Here is a 13,556-nt window from a genome sequence, read left to right as displayed (position 1 = left end):
CAAACATCAAATCTGAGGTTTCCACACATTTTGATAGTGACTCTTGCTTGTTTTCAAAGATGCATAAAATATTCAATATTTTAGCAAAAAAAAGCAAAGATTCAACTTGCAAACACAGTGTGTCATTTTAAGCAGTGAGTGTTGTGTTGCAGCCAGAGTTGTAACTGTTAAATGTGACTTCTGATTTAAAACAAGTGTCTAAGCAAATGACAAAGACTCTACAGTAAGTTGAACTCACTTTGTGGTACAGGCCCCAAGTCTAGAGTTAGTGGACCAAAGATTTAAGTAAAATTAAATAAAGAGACATATGTTCCACACTTACCCAAGTTGGTCCTGATCACAGTTTTCTCCAGTTTAGTGATGATGTCATCAACACCAGGGAGATTAAACACACAGTCGTATCTCCTCCAGTCTTCAAGTTTGACTGATGAAATGTTCATCAGATCAACTGTCATCTGGAAGGTTCCATCATGGTTGGGGAGGATCTCTCCATGGTCCACGTCCTCATGAAGCTCCTGTCCATCTTTCCTCCAGAACATTGTGGCTCTGTCAGGGTAGAAACCTGTAGCGTGGCAGCTGACTGGAGAGGACGGAGACTTCTGGAGGACAGACACTGAGGGACGAACTGGAGGAGAAATTGAAAGATGAGAAAGGGGAAATGATTCAATTTAAGAAGGAGACATCAGGACAAAGAGACAGAAGCAACTAAAGACATACAGCAAGAGCTAATCGAAAGACATCAGTTTCATGGCCGAGTGTAACTGTACTGTTTTCTCTGTGTGTGTGTTCAAAATGTAGTCGTACACACTTTTGTCTCTAAACTACCTGTTTTCAGCAGAAAGCTCCTTCCGTAAGTCAAATACGTCTCTAGCCATTCGGGGAAAAGCCTAATGAGGTTGTCCTCCTTCTCATATAGAATAGCGTCTGCAGCATCCCACTTTCGTTTGAAGCTGTCGGCCTCCGGTTTCAGAGCGATCCACGTCCGCGTCTTCAGGTCCAGTGATATGAAGTCTTCTCCGTCGTAGCCAAACTGTAAATAACCACTTACAGTTTTTGTCTTTTCATCCCATTCACAGCCTTCAATCACTTGCAAAGTGTGGACACTTGAGGGAGACAGAGGACAAAGAGACTGGAATCACTAATGACGTCTCTAGTGGACAGATGACTTAGTAACGCTGCACTGCTGTCACTTCAGTCCACCTTCCCTTTAAGCCAAACCAATGCCTACTGATGCTAAATGTCTTTGTACGGGGACAAACGTGCTGCGTTAAGGAAAGACACCTGAAGGAGTCAAGTATGTGATGATCACTGAGACGCAGTGAACTTTGGCCAGAAATGAAATCTGCTTGTGAAAGAAGAGGTGTTGATTATTTGAGATATAACAAGCTCGTTGTCCAGCCGCCGTCACAGAAACACAGTGGAGCTGGTGATCACATGCTGGGCCACTTCAAACTTCTAGCTGTTCATATTTCCACAGAGGACAAACTCTGATCTATCCAGAGGGGCCTGATTTTTAATCCCTTTGACTTGTCCTAATGTTAACGTAGACGCAGACTTAATTTATTTATCTTAACATAATGTGTTTAATGTTCCATATTTTATACAATTATAACCAATTTCCTGAGCTTCGTCACTGCCGAGCTCCTGATGATTTCTCTACTTTGCGCTTAAAAGTTAAAAGTTCTAAAAATTATGATTCATTTGTACATTAGTTATCTTTTCTCAATCATGTCATAATTTCATCAGGAACTAAAATTATACAGATGAATTGATCTAAATAATGTGCCACATTATAACTGGGGTCATGCAATAAGAAAGATCAGTGTTCACACATTATGATTATGAATAAGAATTAAAAAGTAACAAACTCTTTAACTGGACTGTGGTGAGGAATTCTGGGATTGTAAATGCTCATCTATCGGCTCAATTTCCTATTTTAAATATTCTGAAATGAAAAGGACCAAAGGAAAATCGAATACCAACGAGACTTATGACAATGTGGGATCTGATATCATAGGACGACTTTACAGTATTTCAGCTCCATTTTCACACTGCTCTAAAAAAATGCTAACAGCATTTAAAAAAAATCCTTGGTTTTATGCTGATTTAATTACGTTTTAACAAAAACTTTAACTGTACAAAAACAGAAACAGATTCACACAATGTTAAGATTCTGCTAAAGCCACATGTCTCCGTCTCTAAGCCATTTAGTGAAACCTGTGGGCAGCACGACCACAATGACAACAGCAGTTTCCAGAGGACACAATCATGATCCATGCAGATACAGCAAACTGGGAAACAGTGTTTTATCGTATTGTGAAATGATTATTATTTGTAGTTTCTTTTGGGACTATGGGGGTGAATCACCTGTGGAGCTGACCCCAGCACCTTTACACAGATGTTATGACCTCTGTTTTAGAGATGACCTTTGCTGGAGCTTTTCCTTTAAGAGTGATGGCACCATGTAGTATCTCCAAGCAGAGCGTCTCTTAGTTTACAGCTAAGATGCAGAGAGGTTTTTCAAAGTGCATATAAAAGAACATACTGTTCCTCCACTTTGGTTGAAGTGCTGCATGAAACTTTGAAGTCTGGATTTGATGCACCTAGGAAATCTCTGAGAGCAGTCTGCAATGTGCAGGTCCAAGAGCTCTGGGTGCTCTTCAAATAATGTTTCCCACACATCCTGTTTCACTTCTCTCCTGTTGTGGCTGTCACAGTAAAATGCTGGAACCCCGTCCACCAGCAGGGTACCGACAAACTCTGGGAGGGTCGGGACTCCACAGGATGCAGTGAAGAAACGTGTGAGGGAGTGTTTCACTGTGGGACAAAGACCTTTATATTTCTACATGTTGGTGCCATCATCACTCGTTTCCATTACCTGTCCCCAATTAACCGAACATGCATGTCTGCGGACTGTGGGGGGGAACCAGCCGGAAACGGACCTAAATAGCGCGTGCACAGAAAACAGACTGATTAAAAACGCGACTTTACCTGGTGATGAAACGTGACACACGAGCAGCAGCGTCTCCATCTTGCTCTGAGAAAAATACTTTACATGGGAGTTGGATCCGTCGTTCTGTCGTCATTGAGGGAGGGGGCACAATCTGTCAGGGATTCCCACATAGTTTAACGCTGAGCTAAAGTCCAACAGGTCTGACAGGCTGCGTCATTGCATCTGCGTCTGCACTGACCCGTTAAATCCCGCTTCTGAAGAATCCGTGAAACGGGAGGATCGAACTCGATTTTTACTAACGGGGAGGCTCATTTAGCAGTTATCAAAAAAAAAAAAGGCTTTCAACTCGTCACATGTACTGTAATAAAATGTGTTTATAAAGTCTTCAAATTGTTAAACAAATAATAAATAATAAACACATTTTCATCCTGAAATCACGACACTTTCCGGCGTCACACTGCGCTGCATATGGAGCAACTTCACAGTACGAACACAGGAAAGTGAACTTTAGCTTAACCTTAAGAGAGAACATGGGTTTAGGTTTGACACCAACACTTTTCACAAATTGGGAAAAACAACAGTAAAATGTCCCACATGTACGTCCTTACTATATGTGGGTCACGTGGACCAATCATCAATAAAGTGCACAATGTCTGGCCTCCATCCCATGTCTTGTTCCCACCACCACCTCTTCTTCCTGTCCACTTCCAGTCCTTCCTGTAACTTTTCCACTTCACTTGTTACAGGTAAAAGTCGGGATTTCACACTTTACTTCAGCAAAATATAAGTCGTCAATATGAACTCAAAAACAGTGGGAACTGTCTGACCTGACCAACATTGGAGTTTAGTTTCAGCAAATGCAACACAACAAGAGAAGAACCTGAACTGAAAATGAACTCCTTTGTCTGTTGTGACACATAAAGGTCAAGAAGTAGTGTCCGCTCCATTTTTTCCTCATGTTTTAGGTAATATGACTACAGTTCATTAGCTCTATTGGAATAACGCCTTGTAAAAGTCCACACACTCCTTCAGTAAGAATGGAACAAATGTGCAGCACAAGCACTTTTTGTTTTAGCATCATGCCTCCTCCCTCTGTGGAGGCCTGTGATCTGTGACAGTTTCTCCTTCATGCAGTGTTTTCACACTTACTGGAACAGTGGCTTCCTCTGTCAATGGGGTTAGTCTTCAAATGTCAGGACTCTGGAGGGAAACCACATCAGAGGGGAGAGCATGAAAACTTCAGACAGAAACACTGCAGCCTGCAGATGGGACTTAACCATTGGTGCAGACTCGGATGAATCTATATTTGATGCTCTCAAGTTTTAAAAATCTGCTTTTGATCTAAGATAGAAGAATAATGCCATCATGGCAGGGTGGGTGTAATGGTTCTGTTATAAATTCATAATGATTTGATTTCACACAAATGCTAAAAATGAATTTAAAACTATGGCTGTATGTGAGATGCTAGAATAATGTTTGGTCGAAAGTTTAAGGGACTTGTAAAAGCTTTTATTTGGATGGACGGATTCAAATTTAAACATTGAACATTCGTTATTACGGGAAACACCCAGACACACACAGACATACACACACAAACACACACACACACACAGACACACACACACAGCAAAAAAAGCCACAGAGAAGTAAACAGGGAAACTCTTTGTTGTAACAACACAATCACAATGCTGCTCGCTCTTCTCATTCGCCTACTATTCGTCCCTCGACCATCACACTTTGACTCTCGCCGACATGTGGAGGAGCCGGAAACACTGATATAATACTGAAAAGTGTGGATGCCTGAATAATACTGAGACTAATTTTCCAATTTGATGGTTCAACAGTACAACACAAAGCAAATCAAAGCACATTTATCATGAAACAGTTTAACTTAAAAATAAAATACAACCAAATACACGGAAGCAATTAGTGCAATGAATTTAAAGATTCTGTATATGTTGATATGATAACACTTAGAAAACAGTAGCAGGTGACCTAACAAGACTCTTTACTGTCTGAACAGTGGAAATGTTAATTCAGTGCTGTGTAAATGTGTCTCCCATTACTGGAGTTGCTGCTAATAACCATAGAAGCCACACATTAGACGACTACCTGCTTCAAATTTCAAAAGAGACACTTGAAGGATTAAGACATTATTAGTTTTTCTCATCTTTTTTCTTAAAATGTCTGCAGAAACAGTTTGGCGGCAGCACAAATTTCCTTCAGTTGTGGTTGTTCCTGGTTGTTTTCTTGGTGAGTAAATGAAATTCAGACTTGACCAAGTGCAAAGATTTGTGGTGACACAGTAACTTCAGTGGAGTCTTCTATTAATTCTCACTGGGAGTCTGTGAAGACACATGAAGAAATGGTAAATTCTCAGAGGTAAAATTGGACATTATTAACTTTCATTAAGTGAATAATTTATCAGATTGTGCTGAAAAGTACCATTCTAAGATAAATGAATTTTGTCCAATCTGATTCTAGAGTCTAAGTGTGGAGGATGTTATATAGTGTGAAGCCACTAGGGTTTGATATATTTTGTTATTGGTTTGATTGGATTTAGATTTTAACTCATCACATTTATTTGGCATCCACAGTTACTTTTGATGTGAAGAAAATGAGGGTGAAGAAAATGAACAGTTGATTATATAAAGCTTCTTCTTATGATTCCACATTATGCAGCATGTGATTCATAAACATGAGCTCCATGGAAAATACTAGTTAAAAACTGAACTCTGGACATTATACCAACATTAACAGTACTCACTGTCATTTTATTCTCATGACAATGGAGATTCGGAGGCAGAAAACAGAAAAGTTCATGGAAAAACAGGACACGAAGTAAATTACTGATTATTATTAATAATAATAATCATGTATAATACATTTCAGAAAGGAAAACTTACTGTTTGCAGGACTGAATCCTGAAATACAGATGAGAAGTATTAAATATACCACAGTGAAAAGGATTAAAGAAACTTGTTAGATCAAAATCCATTTAAACAGCCACTGATCTGACAAAGTGATACAGCTGATACATAGTTGGACAAAATAATTTCAGTTCATGGACAAAAAAACAACAAACTCCCCCAGTTCACTAATTCCTGCTTCAAATACACAGTAAGAGCAGGATATCTTAACATACTGTACACTATGTTATTTAATCATCCACTGTGATCTTCTCTTAGTAAAGTTTCTAACCATCAGACACATTTTTTCAGAATTAGGATTTGTGACATGTTGTCATTTTGTAAAATCAACAATTTCAACCCAACAGTGGAGTAAAATGTCCACAGTCCAGTGATGCAGACTGACAGCAGCATCAGTCCTACAACAACTCCAATGAGAGCACCAACAGGAACCTGTGAGGGAGGAACTGGAACCAGAACACAACATTTAGACACTAACACATGATTCCAGAATCCTGAGTCAAGCAACAAAACCACTGACGTTAGGGTTTGATGACATGTAACTTGTGACATTATTACATGTGGTCATGTGATTCTACCTGTTCTTTGCAGTGAGCTGTTCCCATAGTCCAAATACTTCTTCAACCATTCAGGGCAAATGTTGCTAAGAACTGTATTACTGTGGAGTAATCGATTTTTGTCTTTATCCCACGTGGGTTTTAAGCTGACTGCCGATTCGGAGAACAGCCATGTCTGAGCCTTCAGGTTTAATGTTATGACGTCTTCTCCATCATAACTGTACTGTTCATATCCATCGACTTCTTTAGTCTCACTGTCCCATTTACAGCCAGACATCTCCTGTAAAACGAGAACACCTGGAAGAAAAATGGAGATTTCAAGAAACTAGTGGGAGATGGTTTACACAGATATCACATTTCTCCCACAGAGACTCCAGAACATGATTTTGATTTTCATCCTCTGGGAGCTGAGTGGAGTTGAGACGAAGTTTTTTCCTGTATTTTTAGTGGAATGGACAGAGCAGTATACAGTGTCTCTACATGTGTCCATGTGCTCTAGTGGTTTGTATCCAGCACCAAATAAATAATGCAAAAATGAAAAACCAATAAACAAGAAGGAGGAACAAATAAAAATAAGCATACAGTACCTCCAGTGGGGTCCAGCTGCTGTTTTAAGGTCTCCAATAAAGCTTTTAAATCCTGATGTGCTCTTATGCAGGTCTGAATGTGCCACTGCTTCTGCTGAGGATCATCTTCAACTAGTTTCTTCACCCAGTGTTAATAATTCTAGCAGAAGTGGAAAGTTACTGACTACATGTCTAAACACTGGTGACCTACAACTCAAAATGTCGCCTTTGTATAGAAAATGTAACTGTAGGCAACATAAAGTAATGAAAACTCGTTCCACTTGTACTAATGTGTCCTTGTTGATGCTTTAAGTACTGTTAGCTGATAATACCTCAATACTTTTACATGTATATGATTTTGAATGCAGGACTATTAGTACACTATTAGTACACTATTAGTATACTATTAGTATTGAATACTATGTTAAATACATGCAGGATGATAATCATACACTAAGCCAGCACACTGTTAAGTCCACAGCACAGTTTAAATGATGAAATATTCTCGGTGATCAGATGGAGGATGAATTTTTGTTTGACGATGAAGCGTCTAAAGCTAAAAGACAATTAAAGAATTTAATTAAACAGACTTAAAATGATGTAATTTGATATGAATGATTACAAGTTTTACATGCAAATGAGATGACATAGGTAACAATCTACATAAAATAACAAAATGTGCAGTATTACAGTATATAAAATATAATAATATTTTGTTTTTCCTATGAGAAACTCACTGTTTGCAGGTCTGGATCCTGAAAAACACAAGAGAGAGCATTAAATCAGAATTCATGAAAGAGCACAAAGACAAACTTTGTCCTGTTTTGAAGTCGTAGTAATAATAATCTATTTCAACATATTATCGCTGAGTTGCAAGTTAAAGTGGAGTAAAAATGTGTTGGAATGGACCAGTCACAGTCCAGACCTAAATCCAACTGAGAATCTGTGGCAGACTTGAAAATTGCTGTTCACAGACTCTCTCCATCCATTTCACTCTCCAGATGTGCAAAGCTGGTGGACAAACCCCAAAAGACCTGCTGCTGTAATTGCAGCAAAAGGTGGTTTTACAAAGTACTGACTCAGGGGGCTGAATATAAATGCAGCCACACTTTTCAGACATTTATCTGTAAAAAAGTTTGAAAACCATCTATCACTTTCCTTCCACTTGACATTTATGTGCCTCTTTGTGTTGATCTATCATATAAAATCCCAATAAAATACATTTACATATGTGGTTGTAACGTGACTAAATGTGGAAAAGTTCAAGGGGCGTGAATACTTTTGCAAGGCACCGTACATCCACTGAGGATATCTACCGTGTAAAGTTACCATCTGCCAGTTCACAACTTTGATTAAAACTTTTGTCCTTTTACAATAAATGTTTTTGATATATTACATCATAGTTCAACCTGCATGTTAAGTGTGAGTTTCCAGAAAGAATTTTTCATAATGACTGAGCAAATCTTTCTTCATCACCATTGTTCTTCCTCCTCCAGATGAAGAAGAAGAGTCCAGTGATGCAGACTGTCAGCAGCAACAGTCCTACAACAACTCCAGTGACAGCACCAACAGGAACCTCTGGGGGAGAACACGGAACCAGAAAATTCACACTATATCTAATCCAGTCGTAAATGTTCAGCATGTGGGTGGAGGATGAGCAGATAAAGTGATAATGAAGTAACATTTTTTATGGAATAGTTTGTTTCTTTTAATACCAGCATTTGCTCAGAGCTGGTAAAGTCCCACATGCTTGTGTTTGTGTACTGAAATCACCATGTTAACAGAAATTACTCTGATAAGAGTTATTCTGTTGCCCGAACATTAATTATGAAGATGTTAAATATGAAGACGTTAAATATGAAGACTTTAAATCAAAGCCAACATTTTCATCCTATCAAACTTGTCTACATTTGGTACATTTGGTACTGATGATACATGGTTTGTAGTAAAAATCTCACTACAAGCTTCAGTGAACTGATCTCACTCTTACCACTGTTTTTCCTGATCACTGATTTGTCCAGTTTAGTGATGATGTCGTCTTTAACACCATGGAGCTGAAACACACAGTCGTATCTCCTCCAGACGTCAGGTTTGATTGATGAAAAGTTCAGATCAACTCTCATCTGGAAGGTTCCATCATGGTTGGGGAGGATCTCTCCATGGTCCACGTCCTCATGAAGCTCCTCTCCATCTTTCCTCCAGTACATTGTGGCTCTGTCAGGGTAGAAACCTGTAGCGTGGCAGCTGACTGGAGAGGACAGAGACTTCTGGAGGAGAGACACTGAGGGACGAACTGGAGGAGAGAGAGAGAAATTTAAAGACAAAGAGGGGAGAAAGCATTAAACCATGGAGGATGAGAAAGATAAGAAAAGGTAAATGAGAAAAAAAATGATAAGATTAAATTCAATAGGGACGTATCAGGATTAAAAGAGAAAAGGGGGAGAAGCAATTAAAGACATAATTCAGTGTTTATATGAACATAGTTTAGTTAACGTATAGAATTATATCATTTCATCAGGTCATGTGATTCTACCTGTTCTCATCAAGAAGCTCTTCCCATAATTCACAGCTATCCTCAGTCTCTCAGGATAATCCTGAGTGAGGAAGTGAACATTATGTTCTATTCTGTCTTTGTCAGCCTCCCATTCCTGTTGGATGATATCAGCCTCTGGTTTTAGAGAGATCCATGTTCCCTTCCTAAGGTCAAATGACATGAAGTCTTCTCCATCATAACCATACTGTGACAAAACAGTCTGTCCAGTCTGTTCATCCATTTCACAGCTTTCCATCAACTGTAAGATGTGGACACCTGAGAACAACAGAGAATAACACAATTTTTTAGTGCATCAGTTTTCAGTCGATTTATGGGGATGAGTTGTACAGTTTAATGGTCACTGGGAGAAATGATCTCTTCTGTTGCTCTTTGAAGCACAGTGATGAGTTTCTGATGTGTCTCCAGGCCTCCTGATTAATTTGTCTAGTCACTTGGTGAAGGTTACCTTCATAAGCATGAACCTGCTGAACACTCTGCATCAATCATTAGCAGCCTGAGTCCATCACTGCCATCAACAACCACAATATCACCCAGACTTTTATTGGAATTATCTTCCAGAAGTCGACACATATAGATCATTCTTTGACAAGAATATATCTAGTACTAAGAGGTGGGGAACAACATGGACAGGAATGAACCTAACATGCATGTTGTTGGACTGTGGGAGGAAACCAGAGTACAGGAAACCCACACAAACACAGGGAGGACATGCAAACTCCACACAGAAAGGCTGCAGCCGGCAGGTGGATTCAAACAGGGACCTTTTAGCTGTGGACACTCCCCCACTGTGCTGCCCAGACTGGGTCATATAAGATTATTAATAAAGTGAAGATGTAAAAGTCTGTGGAATGCACAGAGATTTGTGGTAGAAAAACTAGTATTTTCCTGATTGGTAAGTGAGCAGATGTGCACAGGATTACTGACAAATAATCAGTGTAATAGCTGTCTGACAAATGAGCTGCAGCAAAATGTATATTATACTATTTCCTCCTGAAATGTGATGCAGAAAAAGAAAAAAAAAATTCATAAACATTCAAGTAAAGCAGTATTTTTTTCCTCATACTTAATGATCAGTGTGTTTTCATGATGAGGTCATGAAGCAGAAATCAGTTCACACTTTCATTCTTGTGCTGTAGATCAGTGTGTTGTGGTCTTGATATGTCATTTCTGTGAGGAGCAGCCATGTCATGTAATTCAAGCTCAGAGGTCCTGTCACCTTTAATCTGCCCCCAGTGAAAACTCCCTCCCATTACTTTCCAATTGATGTAGAACATAGAACATACTGCACCTTCAGTTTGATTGAAGTGCTGCATAATTCTGTCAAGTCTGGATTTAAAGCGTTCAGGGTGTATCTCTAAACATTCTTTAGTGCACAGGTCCAGGAGCCCAGGATAATCTTTCAATAGATTTTTCCACACATCGTGATTTACTTCCCTGGTTTTGTTGCTGTTGCAGTAAACTGCCTGAACGTCATCAACCAGGACAGATATCATCAAATCTGGGAGGTTTTGGATTCCAGAAGATGCAGTGTAGAGAAACTTGAGGGAATGTTTCACTGTGAGACAACATAAAAATACATTCAGTATTCAGCCTTAATATACTGTACACATATTGTCCTAAATGGGACATTTACAGTGTGAACATGTTCAGTTGAAGCCTAAAGTCTTTTCAAACTGAGGTAAAACTGTGGACGCAGGGACAAAGTGCAGACTGAAGTAAAGAGTTTAGAGATTGAAATGTGAACTTACCTGGTGATGAAACGTGACAGAAGAGAAGCAACAGAAATAACGACTTCATCCTGATTTGATCAAGAATCACGGAGAAATAATCGAGTTGCTTCGGTCTCTGTGAAAGATGGGAGTGGTTGGATATTTGGCACAAATCCCACAACGTCGCCAGATTTCAATGCTGCGATAATAAGAAAACACTGAAATAGTAAAGTAGAGACAAGAACCTAATACAAATGTCCTTAAAAAGCCATTTGTTTCATTGATGATACACCGCGTATTTAAATGAGTTTTCCTTTCTTTTGAGTTACATTACATGTTAAATGTCTCCCCCCTCTGGACAGATCAGGAAGTGACTTATAACGGGACCCACTTTACAACACGATACACAAATGTGTTTCTGAGGAACAAACATTAAAGAACAATTAGGAAATGAAGTTCCCACGTCTGTAGATCCACAAATGTCACTATAAATTGTGACTTATGTGGCAGGTAGACACTAGGACTCATGTAGGGCGGTGGAGAGAGGAGAAATGTGAAGCAGGTGTGGGAGGCTGCTGCTGCTCATTCTGCTGGGACTTTGGACATTTGTCTGCTTGTGGTCTTAGTAAGTTCATCTTTATTCTTTTGTGTTTTGTATTTTAATGTATGTAGTAAAAGTAGGGCTTTAAATCCCCTGAGGTTTTGGGTCTGTCATAACATTTATGGGTTAAAAAGTTGAGCAGTCTGACCAACTTGGTGTAAGTTATGGTGTTTGACTTTATATAAAAATATAAAATGTGTGTTTGCCTCCGGAACTTTCTGGACCCAGTCCTGCTTTAATTCTGCTTTTCTTTATGCTGCAGTCACAGTGATGCACCTGAACTCCATCCAACACTGAAACTATGACAAATATGTCAGGAAATGTTTCAGGACTGTGCCAGACCCGAGTGGATCCAAACACGAGTTTTGTTCAATATGTAGCTATTAAAACACACACACACACTTACACACGCACACACATAGTACATTCACTAATGTTAGCTTCTGTTTTGGGCGACTGTGGCGCAGGAAGGTAGAGCGGTTGACCACCAATCTCACAGTTGCTGGTTCAATCCCCGGCTTCTCCAGTCACATGTCGAAGTGTCCTTGAGCAAGACACTGAACCCCAACTTAGTTGCTCCCGGTGAGTGTTGGCCTGCTGCATAGCAGCTCCCCATTGGTGTATGAGTGTGTGTGTGTGTGATTGTGAGTACGAATGGGTGAATAAGAAGCAGTGTAAAGCGCTTTGAGTGCCAATAGGTAGAAAAGCGCTATATAAGTGCAGACCATTTACCATTTTTGTACCTCACAAATGAGCTGTGCTTGTCCTTTATGACAACTGTGTGAAAGAGTATGTGTTATAGTCTGTGTGCTCCACTGAGTATATATACGATATAAATATATAAATAAGTGATTTCTTTATTATTAATATATATAATATATATATTCCTGACAATCAAAGAATCATGAAAAAAACTTCTTCTCTGCTCTTTCTTGTACTTGCATCTCATGAAAAAAGAAAAAGCTGGACTATGAAATGATAACAACTCTTCATTACAAAGATATTGCTAGAAAACAACAGCACAGGGTCATTTTTGACGAACTTATGCATCTAAGGGTTAAAGCCTTCAATTTAACTTTTCTGAATGTATAAGTAAAACAGAGGTAACAACTTTTCTCTCTCTCTTTCTTAAGCCTGTTTCATACATGAAGTCAATCACCTCCAGTGTCCAGACTTTATATATGAAACAGGCTTCACAGAGAGAGAGAAGACATGGACGACCAAGAAACTGTTTGTGAGTCTGTGTCAGACTGAAGAAGAGCAGTAAATGAAGCTGTCATTATCTGACACTCCCACTCACTTCCTGCCCTGGACTTTTATTTTGTACCACCTTTTCTTCACTTCCTGTTCCCAGTTCATGCCTCCAGCTTCACCAATCATCACCGCTCTCAATTCAATTCAATTCAACTTTATTTATATAGCGCCAATTCACAACAAAGTCATTTCAGGGCACTTTACAGAATAAAGTCAAGATTATAAAGATGTATAAAGAAAACCCAACAATTCCCCCTGGAGGAAGACATAGGCAACAGTGGAGAGGAAAAACTCCCTTTAACGGAAGAAACCTCCAGCATAACCAGGCTCAGGGTGGACGGCCATCTGCCTCGACCGGTTGGGGTGAGTGGAAAGGGGAGAGAGAAAAGAACAGAGCAACAAAAAGCAACAACAAAACATTGTTCTACCAGA

At 39.3% G+C, this 13,556-nt stretch overlaps 3 protein-coding genes and 1 long non-coding RNA gene across 5 annotated transcripts in view; all 4 read right to left on the bottom strand.

The window, feature by feature from the left end:
- Window positions 1-13,556, bottom strand: part of LOC137101015 (major histocompatibility complex class I-related gene protein-like) — a 207,927-nt gene that overhangs the window by 1,203 nt on the left and 193,168 nt on the right. The window contains exon 5 of the mRNA XM_067478818.1: window positions 323-625. Coding sequence (XP_067334919.1) covers window positions 323-625 — 303 coding nt within the window. The remainder of the gene's footprint in view (window positions 1-322; window positions 626-13,556) is intronic.
- LOC137100452 (major histocompatibility complex class I-related gene protein-like) overlaps window positions 1-13,556 on the bottom strand; it is a 185,966-nt gene that overhangs the window by 10,679 nt on the left and 161,731 nt on the right. The gene's annotated exons all lie outside the window — the stretch shown is intronic.
- Window positions 4,453-6,596, bottom strand: LOC137101110 (uncharacterized). The gene is made up of 3 exons (XR_010910997.1): window positions 6,462-6,596; window positions 5,721-6,329; window positions 4,453-5,298 (listed from the first exon to the last, which is right to left on the bottom strand). It is a non-coding gene; the product is annotated as an uncharacterized lncRNA (long non-coding RNA).
- Window positions 7,032-11,762, bottom strand: LOC137100580 (major histocompatibility complex class I-related gene protein-like). The gene is made up of 7 exons (XM_067478469.1): window positions 11,309-11,762; window positions 10,849-11,115; window positions 9,540-9,815; window positions 8,997-9,299; window positions 8,483-8,584; window positions 7,744-7,761; window positions 7,032-7,562 (listed from the first exon to the last, which is right to left on the bottom strand). The coding sequence occupies exons 1-7, from the start codon at window positions 11,355-11,357 to the stop codon at window positions 7,519-7,521; spliced, it is 1,059 nt and encodes a 352-aa protein (XP_067334570.1). The 5' UTR covers window positions 11,358-11,762; the 3' UTR covers window positions 7,032-7,518.

The sequence above is a fragment of the Channa argus genome, chromosome 1 (assembly GCF_033026475.1).
Source record: "Channa argus isolate prfri chromosome 1, Channa argus male v1.0, whole genome shotgun sequence".
Lineage (NCBI taxonomy): Eukaryota > Metazoa > Chordata > Actinopteri > Anabantiformes > Channidae > Channa > Channa argus.
The sequence above is the reverse complement of the archived record's forward strand: the minus strand, read 5'-3'. Positions and strand labels throughout refer to the sequence as shown.